Source organism: Ursus americanus, chromosome 10 (genome assembly GCF_024610735.1).
Source record: "Ursus americanus isolate L20-20 chromosome 10, mUrsAme1.1.p, whole genome shotgun sequence".
Taxonomy (NCBI): Eukaryota; Metazoa; Chordata; class Mammalia; order Carnivora; family Ursidae; genus Ursus; species Ursus americanus.
The window spans coordinates 64,172,511-64,198,257 of NC_142136.1; the positions used below are offsets into that span (position 1 = coordinate 64,172,511).

The 25,747-nt window shown below is 40.9% G+C and overlaps 1 protein-coding gene across 8 annotated transcripts in view; it reads right to left on the minus strand.

The window, feature by feature from the left end:
* Positions 1-2,050: 2,050 nt before the first annotated feature.
* The window catches only part of NBEA (neurobeachin), a 662,067-nt gene continuing 638,370 nt past the window's right edge, over positions 2,051-25,747 (minus strand). For 5 of the 8 annotated variants that reach the window (XM_087865187.1, XM_045796975.2, XM_045796969.2 and 2 more), the window contains 8 exons: positions 24,398-24,590; positions 22,748-22,819; positions 20,685-20,840; positions 20,002-20,172; positions 9,291-9,392; positions 6,891-7,087; positions 5,723-5,874; positions 2,051-3,911 (listed from right to left, as the gene is read on the minus strand). In XM_087865187.1, coding sequence (XP_087721313.1) covers positions 3,821-3,911; positions 5,723-5,874; positions 6,891-7,087; positions 9,291-9,392; positions 20,002-20,172; positions 20,685-20,840; positions 22,748-22,819; positions 24,398-24,590 — 1,134 coding nt within the window. In that variant the 3' untranslated portion in view covers positions 2,051-3,820. The remainder of the gene's footprint in view (positions 3,912-5,722; positions 5,875-6,890; positions 7,088-9,290; positions 9,393-20,001; positions 20,173-20,684; positions 20,841-22,747; positions 22,820-24,397; positions 24,591-25,747) is intronic. The other 3 variants (XM_045796974.2, XM_087865189.1, XM_087865186.1) reach the window with 1 other exon arrangement.

The window sequence follows — 25,747 nt, forward strand, 5'->3', positions numbered from 1 at the left end:
ATATCCACTATAGACATTGTGATAGTATTTGCTAATTGATACTGCATTCTAAGGGGTGGTCAGGGCTCTGATCAGAGATTTACACTCCAGAGCATTTAATCAGCAAGATCTCAATATAAGTCAGGGCTCAGAGCTCCAACTTCCTTATTTCAAAGGAAACCGGAAACTTATTAAGTTAGGATAGTGAATGCTAAGAACGGCTTTTCAGTGGGGGAAATTATTGCCTTCTTAATTAGCATAAAGGATGCTATAAATGGTCTCTCATTGATGAAATTAGTGGTATTTAATATGTGTGAATTCAATATGCACCGGCTACAGTATTTTAGAGACCTTTCCTCCCTCTCCTCAACCAGGTATAGGAATCCACTGAAGCCGTTAGTCTATACCCTTAGTTTGGGTGCTCGAGGCTGATACCTAAATGATTGGTGTGGAGGATTCTGTTGGCATCACAAGGCTAATAGGACCCTGCTCTTAGAATGCTGGGTTGTCAGATCATCTAAAAAGGCACTGGCATTCACCAAGCTCACGGAAGAATTCTATGCTTGTCTTATACTGGCCTGCTAAAATACGTTTGGTGAAAAGGGCACTTGGGTGGTGCAGTTGGTTGAGTGCGTGACTCTTGATCTCAGCTCAGGCCTTGATCTCAGGGTCACGAGTTCACGCCCCACGTTGGGCTCCACACTGGTTAAAAAGTCTCTCCACACGTGGCAGAATTTGGTCCTGAGAATGTCTTGCATCATAATATAGCGCACGTGGGGTTTGGGTACTACCTTTACCTGCCAAAGGCCGTCCGTGACCGTGTTGGTTTAGGTCCATTTGTGGCAAGTTCACCGGAGAGTAAAGGCAACGAGGTGCTCTCTGGCTGGGGAACACTAGGGTCCAAGGCACAGGGAAGTTCTCAGGGACTTGTAAATAGGTGGGTTCCCCGGAGGCGCAGGGTGCCGGGGGAGGGATAATGAGACTCTGTCTCTCCTGAAGGACTTCTGTGCTTAGTTACTGAGTTTCGATTTCATCCCTCACATGAGTGTTGTTGAAACTGTGCCCGAGAATGACCCACATTGGAATCACCTGGGAGGGATGGGGCCTAGGTTCTGCTCTTAAAATTAAGCTCCCCAGGCAACCCCCCCCCCCACCAGAGTTTAATACTGAAAGCCAGCGCAGGGTGCTCAGCAGGGGGATAACTGGGTAGGTGATTGGGTGGTGGTTTGAACCCGAGTCTCTGGCAGCAGGGGCAAGTATGATGGGAAAGTCTGACTGGAGACTCCGATACCGGTCAGGTTTCCATGACAGTTCAGATGATGGTTCTAGAAGCGGGGAGTTGGTTTAAAGAGCTGCCGGTAGCCGGCCTGAGTGACTGATGGGCTGCCAGGAGGCTGGTTTGAGGGAGCCGGCTGGGCTTCTGATGACTGACAGATGTCTGGCTGGGGGACAGGGTGGAGAGTGATAGGAGCAAGCCTTTCTCAGGCTGCTGTTGGTTGTCCTTTTGGTCTTGAGTCTGCAGATGGAAGCTTGCTTGCAGTTCTGTCACTCCGTGGGCTGGCTGGACTGCTACCCCACTGCCCGCGCCGAACCAGAGTGACCGAGCCCCCTCGGCAACCCCCTCGCCCACCCCCTGCCCTGCCGGCAGCTGCTGTGCTCCGGCGGGTTGCTCAGTCCCTGCCTGTGTTGTGCCTGGCCCATGACAAATTCTAGAAAGCATGATTCAGATGAGAACAGCATTATTTGATAATAGTCATGTAACGAGCAATTATACTCTTCACCATCACCTGCGTTTAGTTCCTTTTAAATAAAATAAAAATGATCCAAAAAGTGGATTAAGTGGAAGAAACAACCGGGCTGTTTCCCTCTGGTCACTGTTGCCCCAAATCCCTGCCAGATCGTCAAGCAGAGAAGCTCATGTTTCAGCAAATTACGGAACCTCATTAGGACTCTACTTCATGTTTTGAGATGCCGTAGGCCTTTATATGAGGTGATGTTGATTTCTTCAACTTGTATGACAACATAATGAATGCATGTTAGTGAAGTGTCCAATGAAATGTGAAACAATCAGTGAATTCTTTGCATATTTTATTTTTCTTTTTTTGATTTCCAACTCACACACATCTGGCATATTTTACATCTTTGCAATAAAACATGGTTACAATAGCTTAAGGAATTTATATATCCAAAATATTTCACCATGATCTCAAGATGAAATGAACTTGTCTTCCAGATGTTCGGTATCCTCCAAATTCTAAGCTACAAACTCAAGATATTGCTTACAGCCTGGTGATGAATAACTTAATCATTACGCTGATCCCCCAGAATTTCAGAATATCATAAATACAAACAACAATGAAGAAGGAATTCAGTGCTAAAACTTACTAATACAAGGTGGATGACAAATAAGTAATCACGTCAATAAATAATGATATGTTTCTGGTGCAAAGTGCCAATACAAAGAACCCATTATCTTGTTGTATCTTTTTAAATAAATGACTGCAAGTGAGTATAAATTCTGAGAAAATTACATTCCTGGAACATGCCTCATAGCCCTACCGACACAATATGTACATCTATGACGATACAGCCACCAAATATACAAAGAAGAAACATGAATAAAGTGTATATACCCCTGGGTGTATAACTTGATCAGTACAAGGTATGGAAAATCATTTGATACCCATCATTTTATATCATAAAAGATGAAGTGCCTTAGGCTAAGAATGTGGCTTCGGGTGAGAATTGCACAAGAACCTAAAAGAATAACCTCAGTTATTGTTATAATAAAGTCTGACTCGTTATTAAAGAAACTAAACTATTCGAGAACCAAAGAGGGAAAAAACAAAAACAAAAACCAAACCAAAAAGAGTTAGCATCAGATTCTCCTCCCCTAATGTACACACGCTAAGCCAGCAGGATAATTCTGGAAGAGATGTCCAGGAGTTGGGAAGTCATTACTATGGAACTAACGATCGTGACTCCTATTTATACAATAAAAACCAAGACCTCATCCCTAAGCCCCCTTTCTGCTGTGTCTTCAAATTATGAAGGGTAGGGCTGAATTTTCTTTGTATAAAGTAGCAAAAATGGCAAATAATGGCTTAGTATCCAAATGCTTTATGAGCAAATTTCACTTAGAAGGGATGAATTTAGATTAAAAAGTGCAAACCATATTTTGGTGAAAATGTCAAAAATTACTGATTGAGCCCAAATTCAACCCTTTCATACAAGCTGTGTCCTTGGACAGATCTTTCTGTTTCATAGTGTGAATGCACCTGTTCCATCAAGACATCAGGATTAAAGAACATGCAAGTTGTAACTCCACAATAAAATTAAGAAACGTTTTGTTCTTTATACAAGGTTTTACTTTTACAAAAGTATCCCTTTAAATAAGATGCATCTGATGTACAAAGTATCAAACGTGTTTTTTTTTTTTTTTTCTCAGCTTGAAAAGAGGCTGGAAATGGGATGCAGGTTAGGTTCAAAGCTTAAACTTTGTAACAACTGGACACAAGGTTCCTCAGAATTGTCAAAAGTCTCTTGTGACGCGTCCTACTACCTTTTCTCAATAAACAACAATATATGAAATAATTACCAAAACATCTCCTAATTCATATAATTTACATGATATAAGCTTGCTTGGTAGCAGCTGGTGTTCAGTCGTGAAAAAACACACAAAGTAAAATGGCTGCTGACTACAATGTACAGCTATTGCTGGGTGTGATGGAATGTACAAGCGGAGGTCGATGTAGACGAGTTTTCTCCACCAGAGATATTGCCTTTCCATGCAGCACTTGTGCTCTCAGCTTTGACTTGGCTTTTGGCTCTTCTTCTGTCTTCAGTATCTGTTCTGATGCTCATAATGCCACCGATTAAAATCTATATTAAAAGCTACAATGCTACCAGAAGCCATGCCGGTGATCAGCGTCCTGGAAAAGCAGAGACGGCAGTTAAGAGTGAGCGAACTCACCGATGTGGTCGCTACTGGCTACTAGGCGGTATCACGATCTCTGAGCCCCCCTGGGTCTTAGTTTTGTGGGCATCGACACAGGATTACAATTTGTTCCTGGTTCTCCTGGGAGAACTTGAATCAATCCTGCTCGGCAGACCGGGACTGCCAGACCAAGTGTTGCTTAGCTTTGGATCAGTCCGCTCATCAGATAAACGCTCGCGACTAAGCGTCCTCGGTATGTGTATCGCTTCTGCGCATGTGCCACTGCTCTACCGTGGCAGGGACATTATGAGACACAAGAATACTGGAAATCAGGGACGAGATCGAAATAGAAATAGAAACTTGATCAGGGTCTTTCTTCACTCCTCTTTGGAGACCCCTGACACGACTGTGACTGCAGACGCTCCCTGCCTACCATTTCTCCTGATGCCTAGTGAATAAAGCCTCTCTTGCCCTCCTCACCCATCCGGAAAAGTCAATCACTTCCTTCTCCTGACATGCTGTCCCTGCTTCTCCCGTACAATTATTACGATTATTTGAGCTCCGAGGGGGTCAGGAATCTTGGTACTTGGTGGTGCTTAATCTATGATGGTGGAAGAGAATGTTTGCAGCACGGATACATGAATGAGTAAGAATGTCAGGGAGAACATTTAAACTATTTAAAAACACAATTTCAAATACTTTATTTCAAGTACTTTAGAAACCCTCATGTATATACACATAATTACACAATAAAGCGTCCGCATTTACTCATGACTATGGACTACAGCATTCTGGAATACTGCTTAAGTTTTCTTTAAAGACAGGCTGGGCTACAGGTCAAACCTATCCCTTCCCCAAACCAAATTAAATTATGTTGCTTTTATTGATAACTTCAGTGCCATTTTACTAGACTGGGTAGCTGCTTTGTTAAGTTTGTGATATAGCCTTAATATTTATAATATTTTGAAACCCGTATCTTTATAAAGAATATACATACAGTTGAAAAAAGTTGGTTAATAAGCTTTTCTTATTTGTTACATATACAGCAAAAAGAAGAAATTACATACCACACTAAGATTACAGAGTTTAAAATCTTTTAAATTTAGAAATTTTAGACTTCATATTCCAAATATCCTTTTCACTTTATAGTAAACCCCGAAGTGAGTTTTAGGAAGTAGTAAAATCCTCTTGCCAACTGAGGAACAATGGAAAATCCTAGTAATTAATTAACTTTCATGACAATTTTTAAAAAAAAAAAAAAGATTGTAGTGTTTCAGGGAAATATATAACATATAGCAAAATAACATAAATGAGAAATGGGTGGATAAGAAAGTGGGGGATTGTTTCAGTAACAGGTGAGTGTTTTGTACCTTTTTCAAACAGAGGCCAGCTCTGCTGGAAAGTGCTACAAAATATGCCTCATGCTGAAACACACCTGTGCTGAGAAGCATGGATCTCCTTCTCAGAGTGGAAGCCGGGGGCCTGAGACGAGGTGAGGATCTTAGAACAGACATGTTGGTGGGAATAATTCGTTTTGGGCAGTGTCTGGACGTGCCTGTTCTACGTCAGAATCATTTCTTCTTTTTTCCGCCCCCCTCCCCCTCCTACTCTTTTCCTCTGTTTTCTTCTTACCAGAAGCGTTTCTTAGAGAACTTACTCCCCTCCTCCATTTACCCTTTTCTGTGCTAGACTTTCTTCCATCTGGGTGCTGGAATTTTATTCACAGCACATTTCACCCTTGGTAGAACGTAAAGAACTTTCAGTGACAGTCTTCACGTGATTACATTTCTCCCTGAGGGGGCTTACCTCTGGTCATGGGACAAGTCCATTGCTCTAATGCCGGCATCACATCCAGGGTAAATGTACAGCTGCTTGAAGTCACAGGCCTGCCACACCTCCACCACACCATTGTCCCCTCCGGTCACCAAGTTCTGGCCATCGCTACTCAGGAGAATGGCCTTCAGAAAAGGCAGAAAAACAAGAACTTCTCTCAGTTTTTCCCAGATGGTCAATGGTCATTACTGAAAAGCCCTCGATACAGTTCCCTCGTAATTATTATCTGCTTTTAGCCATTTGTCCAAGTTGCCTGAAGTCCAGACCACAGAATTTGCAATGTGGAATTCATCAGAGTTCTTACATAAACAAAGGATCTTATTAAAACCAATTAAGGTTACAAAATAACAGAAGTCCCAAAGAGAATATTATCAATCTAATTCAGGAAGAACTTCAGAATTAAGTAACATGATGTTTTGTTAAGTCCTGAATATTAACAATGTCAAGACTTTCAGAACAAATGGCAGAAGCATATTTCAAAACAGTTTTAGTAATGATAAACCAACGATCACAATTCATTTATGAGTGAAGGGCAATCTGGTACATGTAATTTTGGTCTGGGGCTCTAAAGGTAAGATTCTTTGACAATAAACTCACTTTTAATGTCAGGGGGTGCAGCACTGTTTATAAAGAAGCCGAAGAAAAATCTCCTTAGGGGTCTGACCTCTAATCAAACAAAAGCTATCATCTCTAAAATCTAATTCACTGCGTTAACTACTTGGGATTAAATAAACTTTGGGTTTGTTCAAAGCATCCATCTACATGAATTTACATGCTTTTAAAACCAGAATACATTTGGGGCGCCTGGGTGGCTCAGTTGGTTAAGCTTCTGCCTTCAGCTCAGGTCATGATCTCAGGGTACCCTCCAATCCCCTCAATCAAGCCCCCCCTCGAGTCCCCCTCCCACTCAGCGGGGAGTCTGCTTCTCCCTCTCCTTCTGCCCCCCACCCTGTTTATGCTCTCTCTCTTAAATAAATAAATAAATAAATAAATAAATAAATAAATAATATCTTAAAAAACAAACCAGCACACACTTATTTATCAGGATACCAGAGAAATTCCATTACAAATCGTTTAATGTAAGATAGTCAATCAATCTCGCGGCTTCCGTCCCTGTTTAGCCCTGAACATGCAGACTTACCCGGGTTGAATCGTTGATCTCCATCTGAGCCAAAAGCTTCCCGTTAATGCTGAAATTGCTGAATCGCCCTCGTTCATAGTATATGATACAGTGGCCTTCACTAGAGACGGAAATCAAGCGTGGGAACAAGCAGTTTTCTGGTCCTTCAAGGGCTCGCAGCAAATCTCCAGTGATGGTGTGGACAAGGCAAGGGCCCTCTGCAGAAGGAGGATATCCATGGCCAGAGTCATTCATGACGACAAGTCACATAGGCGCTCTCACTAACCCACAAACCCTACCTGGGCGCGTACGCTCTGATTCGTTACAAGAAGGCAGAAAAGAAAAGTAAGGCTGGCAGAAGCCAAGCACTGATGGTATATTTAAACGGATCATATATGCAACTGATGAATCACGGAACACTACGTCTGAGACTAATGATGTATTATGTTGGCTAATTGAATTTAAATTTAAAAAATACATATGTACAAAGAAAATAAACAGATCAAATACAGGGAGCTGTTAACACACACAGATCTTTCCAACTTTTTTTTTTTTTAAAGATTTTATTTATTTATTTGACAGAGATAGAGACAGCCAGCTAGAGAGGGAACACAAGCAGGGGGAGTGGGAGAGGAAGAAGCAGGCTCATAGCTGAGGAGCCTGATGTGGGGCTCGATCCCAGAACACCGGGATCACACCCTGAGCCGAAGGCAGACGCTTAACCGCTGTGCCACCCAGGCGCCCCCAGATCTTCCCAACTTTTGATCTAGGGAAAGGCTTGGTCTTTTTCTTCATGAGATAATACTCATAAAAAAGGATACACTTCATAGACAATGTGACAACAGAAGATTGTATGTCTCAAAGTTTTTTTAGTTTGTGTTTTTGGAAGTTTTTTTAGTTTGTGTTTTTCAAAAGTTTAGGAGAATTATCAAAACAACTGCTAATTTTCTTGAGTATCATCAAAACTTTAACATGGTGCCACATAAATACATTACTATCAAATGAGTTTTACCGCCTCTGTAGTCCATACACAAAATATAAAAGGTGAAATTAAGATACTTAATCAAGTAATTCAGACTACAGAAACACTTCTTGTCTGTAGATATGAACAGTGAGGCAAGAGTGCAAAAGTAGGATGGGGAGTGACTTATTTTGCTCTGATGTTTTTTACCCCTGGTAGAAATTGTGTTGATAAGATAAAAATTTCACTAGTCAAATTGATAGAAATAACTGGTTAATATGGTTTTGGTATTACCCGCCCGCCAAGAAAACAACCTCACAAAGACAGTTAACGAATTACATTTCTATTTTCCAATTGACTCCAGTAGATACGTAGTTTACAAAACAAGCGGCATTATAAGGCTATACCTACATTTTTTTCCTGGTTACTAAAGTGATAGAAAATACAGAAAATTAGGGAGAAAAAGAAAATAGCAATCACCTCTAATATCACCCATCACCTTTGGAAAATACCGTATTCTTCCTATACCTACTATGTGTCTTTATTTTCTTTTCCTTTTCACTTTACAGGATAGAATAATATTATACATATTGTTGTTCTTTTTTTTTAATTAAAAAGACATTTATTGAAAATATCCTGTGTGCCCACAGGGCCATTTACTCTTAGACATGAAAGTGAAAAAACACAGTCCCTAACCTTCAGACATTATATCCGTTCTCCATAAAGCAGCCAGGATGAGCTCCTGAAAACCAAATCTGATCATCACGTCACTTTGCTCTAAAAAACTTCAGTGGGTTCCCACTGCGCTCGGAATAAAACACACGTGGCAAATCCCTGTGCCACCGGCCCTAACTCTGCCGCAACAGTACCCGCTCAGCCCCTCTCATCTTCTAGCAGTTTCTCCCAGCATCAGGCTCCTTCCTGCCCCAGAGCCTCACCACGGAGAGCTGGGCGTCTGATCCAGAATCAGAATCCCAGTTTCCTGACTTTGCCTGTAAGAACACTTCTACAAAAAGTCAAAAACCCCTAAGTGATCATGTTTCCTTTCTCACCAACCTCTACACAGCCCCAGGCCTTATGAAGGAAGGGGCTTCTGGAGGGACGTGGGTCCAAGGCTGTGTCTGAGAAGCAACTTGACGCCCCAGGATGCCCACTGCCTCACGGATACCTTCCCCATCTTTTGTACGTTATTTTTAATGGCTGCATTGGAGGGACGTGCTGTAGTTTAATTTAGCAGTGTTCTGGCTAGAACGCTGGTGACCCCAAAATACTACATCAGATTTTATGTATATTCCATATTCGTACTAGTAAATATTAACAATAAAACAAAACAGTTGCAAAGGCCCAGGGATTCCATGGTCTATAGAGAGCCTCCTAAAGGAACTAAATCATAAATCATGGTTACCTTGAGAAAATAGTACAGTTTATAAAGAGCTAAAATGAAAGAAATGCCTTCTGACCTTTAGCACCACTGATAACAAGTCCAAGTTCTGCACAGACAGAAACACAGACAACTTCATGGTCATGGCCTGTGAGGACAGCTCTGGGGGCAGGATAGTCACCTGCAAGGAAACAGGAGCGGTGAGTTAGTACAGACTGAGGCCAGAAATGAAGAGCTACACCACGAAATCAAACATTTAAAATAATAATCATTAATGTTTATTAAGGGCATTTACTAGCTGTGTGACCATGAGCCAGTGGCTTAACCTCTCTGCTATTTCCTCACCTGTAAACTACTACTACAGTAAACCTACAACGTGGGTCGTTGGGATGACTGAATAGGTTAACAGGTGGGACTTGCCTACAACATTACGACAGTGGTGATACTATCCTGCTTTTCCCATCGTTAGGAAACAGACACCAAGCCTGCCAAAGTATTTATAGGCTTTATCTCATTTAATTATGGCACTATTCATATGAGGCAGGTACTTATTATCCCTATTTTATGGCCTAGAAACCCAAGGCTTTGCAAAGTTATTCAACCTGCACAAGTTCGTACAGGCTAGCAAGTGTTGGAATTGAACCCAGAGCTATCTAATTTTGAAACCCATGCTCTTACCCATTTAAAAATGTTTCCTACAATCTCCAACAAAACAGGCTGAGGTGCGTTGATTTTGAGGGGAGAGGAAAGTAGTGAAGGAAAGAGAGACGATCATCTCAAGTTTCCACCTGACTTAATGCTAAATCGAATCTAGCTAAAAAGTCCAGCTGCATTATGTGATGTAAGCATTTTCACTGCTAAGTGCTTTCACAATCATTAAGTGAATGACTTTTAAGTGGCAGATATTCTTCTAAGCAGGCTAGGGGCTGGGCGTGTAAAGAGGTGTAAGGCAGAACCTGGAACTCTTGAGAACTCATCAAACGACCACGGCCTCCCCCAGGCTTGCCACTGGAGGCGCTGGACAATGTCAAGTGTGAGGAAGAACAGGCTGTGTGCACAGAGTATAGCAGGGATCAAAAGACCTCCATATAAAGACAGCATCAGACTGTCTGGTGAGTAACCCACACAGACAGTGCGAGAAGGACCAGCAAAGTTGAGAGGGCATCATGCCTGACCTTGTCTTATGGGGCCAAACTGTTCGGAGAAGCTCGTCTGAGACAGAAATGAGGGGTCTCTACAGCCTTGGGTGCAGACTTGTGAAGGGGAAGGACACAACAGCAATTCACAGAGGCACTGTGGAAGGTGAACGGGCAATGGTGCCAACCTGGGTAGGGTTCCCAGTGGTTCCTTTGGTGGGTGGGAAAAGAAAGCCAGGGCGGGCCATCCCGGGCAGGTGTGAGGACCCTTAAAAGACTCACTGAAGTGAAATTCTGCTGAAGGTGGGGTGATCAGAAAGGAAGATGTGAGACACTTAGTAACACTACAGTTTGGACCTGAACCACCCAACCACATTCAACAAATATTTATCGATGCCTTGTAATACCACACTATTTCCATTTCTCATTAACATCACGTTAATTAATGTCTTATGTTGCCTCTTACTTTCTGTTTTTATTTTTCAACAGTTCTAGCTGACTCATATCGTATGACATTGGTTTATCTGGGTGTGTGGTTTAGTTGACTCCACAGTTTCGCCTTAGCAAACGGTAAGCTGTATACATAAATACGCCTCTGTGCGTATTTACAAACATATTATTTCATCTTAAGTTATCAGGATTATTGACCATTACTTTTTCTCCTTGAAAAAGCATGTTGGAACTTGGTCTTGTAACTGCAACTCTTCCAGAATTCTTGGTATTTCTCAAACTAGGGTCTGTGTACCCTGGGCTCTGTGGATGTTCTCTTGGGAGTGAAAAGTTCCATGACAAATTTTAAATTTCAGATTTATATTTTGATGATACTCTAAAAATATTTGTTAACCAGTTATTAAAGATGAGATCTCTCTTTGCTGTCGAAAATTTATGCCGTGGCAATTTAAAATTGACATATGCTTTAAAAATTAAGATGAACTAATAATGCAGTGTTTCTCAGATTCATTCATGAGGTCCAAGAACACATCCCTCAGAGTCAGAGGGTTTTTTGTGGGGGTTGGAGGGGAGTTAATGACAATTTTGTAGATTGATTTTTTTCTCCAAGGTCACAAAATCTTTTCCCGTTGGTAGCTTCCACAAAGCTATCTGATCTTCCTTTGTTTTTAGAAATAATTAAAAAGTAGTTACATATTAAGTATTTATAACATATGTATAAAATTAAGAGAATATAATAAATTTACTTGTACTCACCTCCTAGCTTAAAAAATATAGAACACCACCAGTAACTTCCGTGCTCTTTCTTATATCTTAGACTTATGCCTTTTTATTTATTTGTATTTTGAGAGAGAGAGAGTGCACACGCGCATGTGTGAGTGGGGGGGGGGCTGGGAGGGGCAGAGGGAGAGGAGAGAGTGAATCTCAAGCAGGCTCCACACTCATGGCAGAGCGGACTGGGGCTCCATCTCATGACCATGAGATCATGACCTGAGCAGAAACGAAGATTAAGATGCTTAACCGACTGAGCCACCCAGGCGCCCCCAACATATGCCTTTAAAAAAAAGTTCTGTTATTTTTCTTTTTTCTTCATCCTGCTTCACCTGGTTATTGAGTTTTTTCATCTTAATAATGCTTGAGTTCCTTGCATGCTGGCCTGTTTTTCCCTGTCAGTCTTCTTCTGGGTGGGGTGCCCCGCACTCCCAATTCTTGTCTCTCAGAGAACCACCCTGTGTTTGGGGTTGACACTGCCGTGAGCACTGCCTCCTGGGCTGCGATGCTTGGGCCTCACCATGGAGGCGGTGGGAGGGGGAAAGTGAATGTTCCAGGGCTGGCCATTGTGCCAGCCTCCTGGATAGCCCCTCCCTTGGCACTGATGGGACCCGCAACACTGAGCAGCTGCACGGGCGCTCCAATTCTATGCCCCACAGTGGCCCGAGGGAAGGCAACAGTGGGTCTGGGGAAATTCTGGGGGGAAAGAGCATAACTAAGCTGCCTCATCCTGCTAGGCACAGGATACTCCTCCCTCTGGTTTGCCAATACCTCCTCCTTTGGACACGCCCATCTTCCTTCTCTCCAGGAACTGCTCAGTTTTATGTGAACTTTCCCAGATCCATCAGTTTCCATTTTGCTTTCGAGGCATCCCTCTGATGGAGTATGGGAGAAGGGATGGCGGCCCGAGTGAGTGTGTCAGCTTCTTCTCAGTTCACATATACTGCTATAATGTGTTTGAATATTGGCAACTACCCATTTATATTTATCAGCAGTCCTGGATTTGTCTGAAACATATTTATAAAATTATGCTTCAAAGATGCCTTGCATTCTCTGCTAAGATGAGAATTAAGATTTTCTGTGTAATATTATCCTTAATTTTTCTAAGTGATTATTTTATGTCAGAGAGACTGGTGAATTGAAAACTCCTGAAATTAAATGCTTAATAAAATTTACACAAAGTAAAGTGTTTTCTAAACTTTTCCCTTAGAGGCTACAGAAAAAAGTAGAAAGCAATCTAGTTCTCTTTGCAGGGAATTGAAAAACATGTATAAAACTATTCCTTAGGTATGCATTCTATTTTCTATCAGGAAATAAGGTTTTCAAAGGCTTGCATCTAATTTAGACAGTTAAAAAAATTTTTTTCATTACAATCTCCCCAGATCATTGGAATACACTATGGAACTTAACGATTAGGGGATATTGTTTAGGGCCCCTAAAAGCATTGTTTCCTTCTTTACACTAGAGAAGAGTCAATAAAATGTTCTTCAGGGGTTTCTGAGTTGGGAAACCTGCAGCAGGGGGAAAGCATATTTCCCTGCCAGGGACATTTCATTGCCAGGGACAGATGTCACACACCCCAACAATCATTCAAAATCTTGGGAATATTCTGTCACTGTCACATCACAATTGATGGATGTAGCTGGGGGTTAAAGGGCCTGTGCACAGGGAGGTGCAGGTGAGCGCCCCCCCCTTCCCCGGCCCCACCAGGACCACCGCGCCATCCCCCTCATCCCCCCTCATCTCCTCAACGGACGAGCTCTCTGTGTGATGGAATTACCGTGGACGATAAAGAACAAACATGCCCGATTTTGAGAATGCTTATAGGCAAGCATTTGGAAACTCCAAATAGAAAAGGCTTATTATAAACAGATTCTGCCTCATTTTTAAGCAAAAGTCATTTCAATATTTTCAAAATGGATGATGAAAACAGGACAAAGATATTAGATGCTGTTATTCACACGGCATGACGAGGAGAACTTTTTCAGTGAGATGGTCTCTGCTTTTAAAGAAATGATCAAAGTAAAGATACTCATGGTTCTTATTATTTTAAACCTTATTTGTGGGACTACTCATACGCAGGGGGAAGCTTTGGTCCTTCTGAATTAAGAGCTAAACAAAAACAGCAGAGTTTCTACAATCTATGACCCTCAGCGCAGTTCTGCAGGAGTCAGAAGAGGAACGTCTTGATGATATATGACATTCAGATTTTATCTACAACCTTTGTTAACTCACTGCAGAATCCCCGTGGAAGGTGTATTCATTCATGTTTATACCTACATAAAAATAGGATGGCTTGAAATTCCACAGTAAGTATTTTTTTTTTTATTTTTTTTTTTATTTATTTTTTTATTTATTTATGTGACAGAGAGACAGCCAGCGAGAGAGGGAACACAGCAGGGGAGTGAGAGAGAGGAAGAAGCAGGCTCCCAGCGGAGGAGCCTGATGTGGGACTCGATCCCGGAACGCCGGGATCACGCCCTGAGCCGAAGGCAGACGCTTTTAATGACTGCGCTACCCAGGCGCCCCCACAGTAAGTATTTTAATCACTGCTCCGATTTCAAGACTTATTTTAAAAAATTATTAGACAATTGTTAGGGCAGCTCAGAAGGACTGGGTCCCTGAGAAGTCCTTTATCAAGACTCTGTGTCCTCAGCCACTTGCAGAGGTCTGGCCCAAGTACCAAGAATTCCTGGGTCGACATTTTCCACAGGTCACAGGTGACCCACATAAAAACATCCCTGGGGTTAGAAAATGTCCCCTGATGTGGTTTCATTTTATTACATACAGAGTCCTCACTGAAAAACAAGATAGCTCTTCATTCACTCTAAGTTCTTTTTCTCTTGCAGAGATGACACTGGCCACCTCTGAGCCCTGACGTGGCAGGACAAATCTCTGCCCTTGAAGTGCGAACCTGGACCTAGGACAAGGTACGTTACTGTCCTGCCGTTACCTTCCCCCAAAAGTCAACAGTACAATCCCAGGAAGCAGAGCTTTGCATAACGCCCAGGGACACCCTCAACCCTGCCGGTGGGATCTGAAGCGCTCTGATCTTGGAAATGTTATTAGTCAACGCCCGTGTTTTTTTATATCGCTTTTGAGCCAAGCCAAAGAGCCTTGCAGCCGCAGTTCCAGAAAGGGACAGGAAAGGCACTGACCAAGTGGCATTCAGCCCCCTTCTTAGTCAGGAACCCTATAAAGTCTCCTCATGTTAGGCTGAGGGGATGCGAGGCTGAGCAGAGGATGTTACATTACAGATATCATTTTAGAAAGTCCTGGGAGTTAGGAATTGTTCACAGATAACTATACTTCCTCTGATACATTTCATAAGCCCTAGATAAGATCCCTTGGTCTGAGACGCAAGGCAAACATACACATATGTTAGAAATATCTCTGGGCTGTTCTTTGTCCAGGCTTCCATCTGGTACGTCACCACTGGTTAGTGGTGGTCATGGAGCTGGGCAGCGGGATGGCCGTGGTAAGAGAAGGCTGGATGCAAACAAAGAGAGGGATAGCATTTGGCAGATGTTCAGTGACAGGTTGTGGCTGGCAGGAGGGTCAGTGTCCAGAGCTGAAGCTCACACAGTGGGAGCCCAGGGAAGGGATGTGTGCACAGCTGGAGTCTCCTTTCCAATGGGCTTCCCGTCCCATAGTCTGCATAATGCTTATACATGAGCTAAAAGACCTATTTTTACAAAGGGAAATTGAAACGGCATCACCATGTCTTACGCATATCACTTGATGAATATCTGCGGATGTGATCTGAAAAGACGAACAATAAACTCTCTTCCAAAGTTTCCTACTGACTTAAAAAATGTCCTATGTATGTATCGACAGACTCTCTACCCAGCACCTCATATCTGGTATAAACATTACAACCACACACTTTAAAAGCAAATAGGATTTTGAGCTGAGGTCCCAGTGTATTTTAAGTGTCTGCTGAAGAGACAACAATGTTGACTTGCCCCTCTTGTGACTATCTTGTTGGAAGCTACGGCACGTAATGAGAAATGTCAAGTCCCAAGATCAATGAAATTTGGGGCTCCAGGGATTCAACAGGAATAGCATTGATCCTTTTAAAGAACACCAGTCAGAGATGGGTCGTAATATATTGCAAAGAGGGGCTCAGGAGGATAAACGGCCAAGTCCAAGATACCTACCTGACAAAAAATTCAATCAGCTTTTAGCACAAATTGCCTGCTCTGCTCTCCTTTCTTTTAGGCCAGCAGGCTGCTTCCAATTAAAGTGCGCAAATTAATTTTTATCACTTCCAAATTAGTTTCAGAATTTGTGCAAAAGAGTGTTTCAGATGAAAGCATCTGTCCCTCACATCGCTGTGATTCTGTTATCTAGTCAGGGACCTATTTAAATCTCCAAGAACATTTTCTATGTTCAAAATCCCAAGTTTGAAAGAGTAACACTGGAGATTAGTATTATAAAATATATTCATAAAACAACTGTAAGTCAACTGCAACCCCTGCTTATTTCTTTTATGGTCTGAAACTCTTTGTAATAATCTGCTTATAAATGTTCATCGTCTTTGTGGTAAATCCATTACAAGTCTAAAAATAATTAGGAAAAGACTATTTCTGAGATGTCTGAATCGGCCAAGTATATTATTACATACTTGACTCAATGAAAGCATAAACTCTTTCTGCACCTACCTAAAAAAATCTACAAACATTAGTTAGATTTTCTCTATGGTACTAATAGAGCTCTCCATTAAGAAAGAATAATGACATTGCAAAAGAGACATAAATATATTGGAGAGCCACTTGAATTAATCTTGAGAAAGTGATTAAGTGAATCTTATCATTTTATGTTGTGCTGAGTAAATATGACTCAGCCTCTGACATACAAAGCAATTCAATGTCCACAGCAAGACCAAAGCCGTGAATTCTAACGGCTGCCAGCATATTGGGTTTCACACTAGGACTTCCCCCTTCGAGTCTAGGTTAACATATACAACCCTCAAACCTAAGGGCATTGTGTCGCACACTTTAATATGAACCTAGACATGACCAGCTTTTTGGTCTTGGGTAGCAGTGCATTATAAGATAGAAAACACATACAGCCTGATTCTCTGACCTGTGAATTGGCAGCTAGAATAGATTAAACTGGGGCAGGAAAAAAAATCTTTTTCTTTTATGTTGTGAGTTTTCTGATGGCAAGGACTATGTCTATGTCAACACCCATGACTGATCCCTGATGTGACAGTCAATTCGAGTGTGTGCTCTGACTGCCTTTACAAAAAAAAGTGAATTGACCAATATATGGGGTCTCTCTAGTCACGCACGTATGTGCTACCAGGGTGGCTAGATTCAGTGAGCCATAAATCAGTCAAGTCTATCAAATACTAGATATACTAATGATTAATTTTTTACTATGATAATTATCCATATGGTAAAAAGCTGACACCAGTTTTTAACATAATTATTATTTTGTACCCAAGATGTAAGACCAAACATTTTGTAGTATGATAGCAAACATTATCTGATAGCAATTTATGATTCATGTAATAAATACTCAATGTGTTCAGTACATTCAAGCAGAAAAAGCAGTTTGGTGATTAGTATAATATAGGTTTTTGTAAACTCCAGAAGGCCGGAGACTTAGACTATTCAGATTTCCCAGCTGCTAAGATAGGACCAGCACCCAATAGGCCTTCAATACATGCTTGTTGCTTGCCTAACACTTTAGGTGATCATCCTGTTTATTCTAGAAGAGCATTTCCCCCCCTTATATTAACGATGATGGGTAAAATAAAGCCGTATGACATACGTTCCTATTAAATGTCCAAGAAAGTCTTGACAGGGTGGGTTTTATAAAGTCATTTAGGGTTATAATGATGACAATAGTTTTGACCAAAAATAAATTCTTATAAATGGAGGCAACAATAAAAGATATGTATCAATAAAATTCTTAATTCTTTAAGGATAATCTTGTCTTTATTGAAAGTTTAAATAAAATGCTGTGTTTTAACAAATATAATATTCATAATTTGTTCTTAAGGGCTAATCTAAACATTTTTATTTATATAGCTCCTGTTGTAAGGGACCTTAACCACTGTCAGTATTACTACATTTAATTTTTCTTGACAACTGATGGACTAAAGCAACAATTGTTAACCATCTTTTCATTTAAAAGGTCATCAGAAAATCACATAAATTAAGTAGCTACACAGACAATTACTATAACTTAACATGTAAAAAATTCTTTACTTCATAGCAGTATGATACTATGCAATATCTTATCTCAGCTACCAGATGGCAGCTTTTAAGAAATGAATCCTCTTTTTGGAAATACCATTTTCATCATTTCTGAGATCCAGTCTGAAGATGTTAGTTAATGAGATTTAAAGCACTATTCTGTTTCTTAAAAAAATTTTGTTATCTAAAGACTTCTAATTTTTATCAATATGATGGAAGGTACTACAGAGACCTGCTGCTTAATTCAACTTCTCTAAAGAGTACTACACTACTATGAAAATGAAGATTTGTAAACATGCAAAAATAAATTTAGATAAAATACATGTGATAATGACCATGCTTGATAATAAGAAAGCCATCCATGGTAGATCAACTGTCTCATACACACGTACACACACACACACACACACACACACACACACGAATTCTGCTAAAAATGAAGTTTCTGGTTTTCTTTAAGGGTATGGTTTTAGAAAAGAATAAATAAGGAGGTTAACTTTTTAGTAGTTGGAGTATGATATTTGTTGTGCAGACTTGGTAGCTAGTTGTTTGAGCTGGCTGGAAATCAAGCAACACTGAATATATTTTTTTTCTCAAACCAGCATCACATCTTAGTTCACAACTTAGAACAGAGGCTGATCTGCATAACGCACACACTTTCCCTTACTCAGTGTCTACACTAAGAGATGTTACTCCATGACACACTTCTAGTTTCTTCAACTGCTGCTCTTCAGCTCCAGATATAGGCAGCGAGAACGAAACCTCACATGATGTATGGTCACATCCAGTTCATCTCCCACTATCTTCATTCATATGTATATATATATATATTTCATTTTCTTCTCTACTGCAATAGGGCCTTTGCTCCTATCAATCAAAAGCCGTTTCCTCTTTTTGCAATGTTCCTGTCAAAATACGTAACGGTGCGGGTGGGTAGGACTTGAAGGGTAGACAGATATACAACGGGGCTTCCATCCTCAGCCTTCCCACAGGCTGGAACGAACAGACCGGGGGTGGCAGCCACCAACCACGCAGCTGAAACATAGCATCTCGTCCACTGGTCACCTACTCTTACACTATTTCAGAGGCAGACACACAGCATTCCTGGAAAACTCTTATCTCTGTCTTGTCATAAATGGGACCCGAACTCATGGGTTCAGTTTATTTCAGAGGTACCGTGTAAGCTGTGACCAATGTATGAATCACAAGTAGAATCACCCTGGTTTAGGTACTCACCATTACCAACACCTTACAGACACCATACTCTATTTTATAGGAAATATTTGCATTGAAACTATTGAAAGCTTGGTAATTAAAAACAATGATTATTTCTAGGCAATCTCTTATCTAGTTCTTCATTTAACAATATTGAAAACGCTGTTATGTGTCTCACTATACCAGGAACCAGAGATTTAAAATGGAAAGGGAGACTCACGATCTAGTTTAGTGTTTCCTCAGAACAACAATTCCAAAGAATAATAGCTGTTCTGCCATGAGCAAAAGATGCCATGGAAAAACACGTTTGAGAAATTGTGGGTTAAATAAATTTCAACAGATTTGCTTGTGTGAGAAAGGCTTTCAGAACTTACCTAGAGAGTAAGAGTAAATGCAGTGTTTTCTAAAATTATTTTACTCTGGAGTCCCCCCATTTTTTTCCCTACAAGATATCTTGGGGAGCACCGTTGAAGAAAATGTACTTAGGAATCATCACAAGCAAAGAAACTGTCTTACTCAGTTTTTGCCGTCCGAATGCCTAGTCTGAAGGGAGTACTCAATCATTGTTAAAAGAATAAATGGAGAAATTTACTAGACTGTGTAGTAGAAAGTAATAAGTGTCCTCACTGAGGCACAAATAAAATCTTACAGAAATTCAGAGGAGGGGAGGAATATATTCAGTTGAGAGAAATTACACAAAGTTTAATGGACCAGGTGATACTGAAGGAAATTTCTGAAGGATAGAGACATTTGGAGGTTGGGGAAGGACTGCCAATGACAGGGTCAATGGGAGGGGACCTGGAACTTTCCCCAAGTTGTAGGTTACAGTAGTTGCTTTTTTTTTTTTTTTAAACTCTGAACAACATCCTAGCAAAGATTTTTCCACTTAAAGCTTTCATGTTTTAAAATCCTTACAACCCTAGGAAAAGCTGTTAGAAAAATTTAAAAAAAGCAAAATATATTTAAGGAAACTTGTAGTCTGATGGGACATTTCTAGACAAATACTCACTGCTGTTAGGATTGTCTCCTATGATATGGTGTCGTCCACTCCAGTACCAGAGAAGCAGGGTAGCATCTCGAGACCCAGACACAATGTAGCAGTCCCCACCTATGTATGACTCAGACCTGGCCAGGCACGTGACCACATCCCAGTGGCCAAACACGATCTGAGTTAATTTCCCTGAAACACAGGAACACTAGGTTTAATTCATTTGCTAGTTTTCTTTAAATGGTAATAAGCTTAACTTTATTTTACTAGATTTGTGAAAAGTCAAACTGTAAATGTGAAAATTTATAAGCTAATTCAAATCCAGCTACAGACGCTTTCTTGAATGTCTTCTGAAAAATGATACAAGAATGTTCCTGGAGATTTTTAAGGACATGACTTTGCAAACAACACAATCACGATTTTCACTGTCCAGGAGCTGGGCCACACTAAGGGAAGGTTTAAGGTCTTTTACTGGACTTGATTTGGGGAAAGGGACAATAGTCCCATTTGTCCTATAAAATCAGGACTCATGCTAAAGTTTGGAATGGATAGAAGTATAATGAGTTAGTTACAATGTGAACATTTAATGTGAATCTTGGCACTTCGGATGAAAATGCCTACGTTATTAAGCATGATTTTATTTTAAGTTCTGGGTGTAACAATAGTATTTTGAAGAGAATAAGGTATTTCAAAGCGAAGCACACCTGTTTCTGTAGAGTAAACTCTGAAGCTCTTATCCCAGAATCCACAGATAAGAATATAGCGATTATCTGCCGTGACCACGAAACAATGTGCATTGATCTGGATACTCTGATCAACGAGGTCCGTGATCTGCCGCTTGTTCACACCAGAGTTATTGGCTGAAAACACGCAGGAAAAAGAATTTAAGGAAGGGTTCCACAGGAGGCTCATCAAGGCATATATTTATGCTTCATTTATCTAGAAATGGGTTTTTTGGGCTATAAGATAATTAACATTTTAACATTTCCCCATGAGGAATAGAAGCTTAATTTTTAGTAGCAGTGGTTATTTATGAATCATATTGCATATCTAAACGTTGTCAGAAATTTCAGGTCCTTCTCCCCCAATAAATAGAAACAATAGGAAGACTTCAGATAGTGAATTGAAAATAGAAATATTTAAATGCCTTGAATTCTATCCACGTTCACTACACACAAGTTCATCAGTGTCCAACAAGTTCTGTAATCAGGAGGAAGAAATATTGCGTGAAGCACGGTCTATAAGGAAAAAAAAGTCTTAATATTTGCCCCAATCTGTCATTTTCTGATGGCATTTAGAATTCACATGGAAAAAAGAGGGGAGAGTTTTGAGCAAGGGATATTGTTCTACGGGCAGCCCCACAGGGAGATTTAGGCCAGCAGCTCTAAAGACCTGGGTTGTCAACAAACAGAAGGCCTTTCCAGAATGGGCTGGCAGGGGAGAAGAGGAATAAAAAAGATGGGAGAGGGACTGGGGAGGAACGAGACAGGCAGAGACTCCGGTGGATAGCACTGGGATTGAATCTGAATGAAGTCAGGAACCCGGAGACACCGTCGGATTTCCCTAGTGCCTGTCTGCACGCCAGCCTGTCCCGTTCTCTGCGCTGTCCTTTCAGGCTAAATCCCTGGGCTGAATTCTTAAACAGGAGATGCAGACAATCGCCCACACTCTCTAACGCCAATTAGACTGAAGAGCTACTCTTTGTGGCTTCCCACGAACGCTATAATAATAACAACTAGGGAGGTAAGCCAAAAAAAATAATACAGAGAAAGGTAGCAAAGAAAAAGAAAATCAAAGGTTCTGAGTCACTGGAAAACTACGTAATTGGTCCTTGATTAATTAGAATAGAGCTGCTAATTTTTCCATGGTTACATTCCTGCTCTATGTGACACTGTCGTCGATGTCTCTCAGACAAAGGAATAGCTGGACTAGACTCTAAAAATATTCCCAGTCCTAAACCTGGTATCTTCCCAAAGACATGTAAATGCTACTTCGTGTAGGTGTATAAGTAACTAACTTAAATGACTGCCTTTTAACTTATTTCTGGACTCAAAGATGAAGGGAGAATTAAAAAGTATAAGAAAAGCTATACCATAACTTGCCTATGGCTTTATACATTTTCAATTTTTTTTTTTTTTTTACTAATTTAGTTCTCTACATGATTCCATGAAAAAGTCAGGACAAACATCCTGATCAGCCATCTTACAGAGAGGAAACTGAGGCCCAGGAAGATGAAGGCGCTTGTTCTGGATCACTGGCTAATAAATGTGTATGTGATTCAAAAATATTGCCATTATCTGTGGCAAAGAGTTACAGCTCATAAGTTTGCAATTCACATAAAATCTTCAATTAAAAAAAAACTGGCCATATTGAAAGGAAATTTCCAGAAAAGATGTCCTTCATGTTAGTTCTCTTTAATGATTTTTTTGAGTCCTTACATATTTTACGTACTTTAAATAATATACATTTGATACAGAATAGTTTAGGCTGAAAGAAAGGACAATTTGGAATGGTTTGCCTTGCACAGAGCCAATTAAATGACCTCCTAAAAAAATCAAGAAAATGCCACAAATAATTGCTTCCACACCAAAAAGTTCTTAGATGGCCTATTATGATTTACACAGCTTCTTGGTGGTAATTCAGTGTTATTTGCACGTTAATTTTATGGCAGAAAAATTACCATTTGACTACCTTTTGTAATCAATAACTACATAGGAATCTGTAGACAGTTCACATTCATGAAAACGTATTTCTGTTGTTAACGTACCGATTAGGGGGTCCATTTCAATGGGGAGATGATGAGCTTGATCCAAGGAGTATCCTGGAGCTCCTCGGAGGCCTAGGGGTTAAACAGAAGGAGAAAACCACCACAAAAGTCTCAGAAAGAAGGAACTTCCTAATAAGCAGTGTTTTATGATGATTGTAGAAAAGGTGTATTGCTTAAAAATTATGTGGCAAATCGTTGTAAGAATGATGGTCATACTACACATCTTTGCAGATACTCTCAAAAGAAATCATCACAACAGGGACTGCTGGCTTCCATGTCAGATGTAGAAAGCTGGAAAGACTGCTCTTACCCTAACAACAAGAAAAATCCACATACAATAGAGGAGCATAACACTTCTTGAACCCATCAGAGAGCTAAGATTTCTGGGCAACCAATTAGCTTCAGAAGGCTAATCTAAGAAGGCTGTGTCTGTAAGCAGGGGCGGGCATGAGCATAGCCGGGCTCACCTGGGCCAGGACAGAGGGGAAGATGGGGCTCCCATCTTCTCTCAACAGATGGCAAGTCAACTGAGGGTAAAAAATGGAGCCACTCCTAAGACCTTAAGCTCAGGAAAAGCGACTATCAGAGGATTAATATTTAGGGCTTGATTGAGTTCATTAGTCATAATTTTTTACATGTGATTATACAACATATATAATACTTTTGAACAATGCTAAAGAAAAAATTAATCCTTTATAGTTTTTTTCTCAATGCAAAATATTTCTAGAAGCTCAGACTTCTGTGACTAATAAAGTTGTATTTTTTCTTAAGATGTTTGTTGCGTCTTTCTGATCAAATGGAATTAGTTATACCTCATGTTGATAGAATCACCAATAAGTGCATTTAGAAATTCTAGATTAAGCTATGATTTATATGATATTGTTTTTCAGAGCAATACAGAAGTCAGTAGAATACAAAAATTCAGGTTAATTTACCGTGGCTTATCCATTTAGTCCTGGAGATAGTGAGAGTTGGGGTTTCCAAGGATATCGTAAGGGGTGAATTTGGCCAACTAAATCATTTGGTCACATCCACTTCTATCCTAAGTATCAATATGTCTACTTTTGATAACAGAATCCTATCCCTTCAGGATGTACCAGCTGGAACCCTTGGGAATGAATTTAAAAAAAAACGCACATGAAATCACTGAACAATTTAGATTTTGTCTTTTCTCAAAGACTCCACAAGGAGGGAGATGGTGTCTGTCTTGTTCGTTGCTGTACTCCCAGTGCTCATGACTACTTGACACAGAGGGGCCATTCAAATGTTTGCTAACTAAATTAGTGAAGTGGAAGAAAGAAGATTTGAAATCATCCTCTAGGAAATCCAGATTCAAACTCACTTTTGTTTAATGTGGGATAAAAGTGTTTTGTTTTTTTTCCTGTGGGGCAGGCATAGAGTAGGGTGCGAGGACCTGCTTCAATTTACTGAATATTTATTGAACACTTAACCATCCGCCAAGCATCCTGTGAGGCCCTAACACAGAGCAGCAGTGAAGAGACACACAAGACTCATCTCGTCAGGCTGGGCAATGACTTGCCCTGCAGCCTGTGTAGGTAATCGGGCATACTGCCAGCCCCCAGCACACTCACCTGCACCGAATTGCGGCTCTAAGACCCCTCTAGGAAGTGATGGCGTGGACACACGTACCTACTGTGTTGTGCCAGCGGTTCACCGCAAACAGTCGGCTGCAGGTCACGGTCACCACGGCAGGGATGGTCAGGTGGGGCAGCGTGTTGGCTGCCACGTGGGTCACCGGAGAGTTTGATGGGAACTTCAGCACCATGATCACATCCTGTTGCATCTGATCTTTAAACATGAGTGGACTCTGTGGAAGGAAACACTGTTGAATAGAAAGGGAAGAGAGCAGAAGAAAACAGAAGGGATAACACAGTTAGTGAGCGCTCTGGGGAGACGGAGGTTAACACAGACGAGGCTAGCATGAGCAGAGAGCAAAGCCACGCGAACTTCCATCCCGTGGGAATGGCACGGGGAGAGGGGCAAGGGCTCCGGGCGGCCGCTGGCAGAGGACACCAGATCATTAACGACCAGCCTCGATTCAAGCCTTGCCGGACTGCGGGTGATCAGCGAGCTCACAGATCTGTCTCATGATGCGGTGGCATTACTCAGTGCGGTGGAAACATCGGGTTAGTGGAAAAATTAGTTAAGTCAGTGACTGACACTCTTTCCATGAAAGATAAAGTGAATGGATTGATACTTCCATTTTTTACCTGGTTGACCTGGGGTCACAGCTCCAATCTAAATAGTTAAATAGATACTTCCATTTTTTACCTGGTTGACCTGGGGTCACAGCTCCAATCTAAATAGTTAAATATACTGGCCTCCCCTTCACAGCTTCACACACGTCTCTGCTGTGGCAACACTGACTGGGTATGGTTGACGTCTCCTTTCTAGACTGTGCGCTTACTGAGGGCTGTTCCCTTTCCTTCTTTCAGTCTTTGCTTTCAGAGGTCTAGCATGTGATCGACAGAAGGCAGACACCGTAATGCTACTGTTCCAGCAACTATAAACCACCATAAATACTACTGCATCGAAAACACAAAATGCGGGTGCTGGAAATAACCATTATGTTACGTTCATAAATGTTCTGTCATTGTTTTCTATACATATGAATTGTCTGCCCCGTGAACTTAGAAGGCTTAGGTTTCCTTTATGAGCGGTTCCACGCCAATTTAGTCTCTCAGAATTTTCCCCAGGAAAGCAATGAATCCTGACTGGGCATTTCTCCAGGATAAGTATTTTTATTATTATTATTAAACAAAGACAACTAACACGGGAATAGAACTCTTCTGCCAAAGCATTTCATAAAATTAAGTGTTAGAGATATTCTCTTAGACAGTTTATTAAAAATACTTTCTCTCAAGGCTTGAGGCTCCAAGGCCACATCCCCACGTCTACAATGTGACTGCGTGTTCCTATGGAATGGTGTGCTTGGTGTCAACCTTTCTGCTTTGTCACATGCAAGGACCAATTTCAACC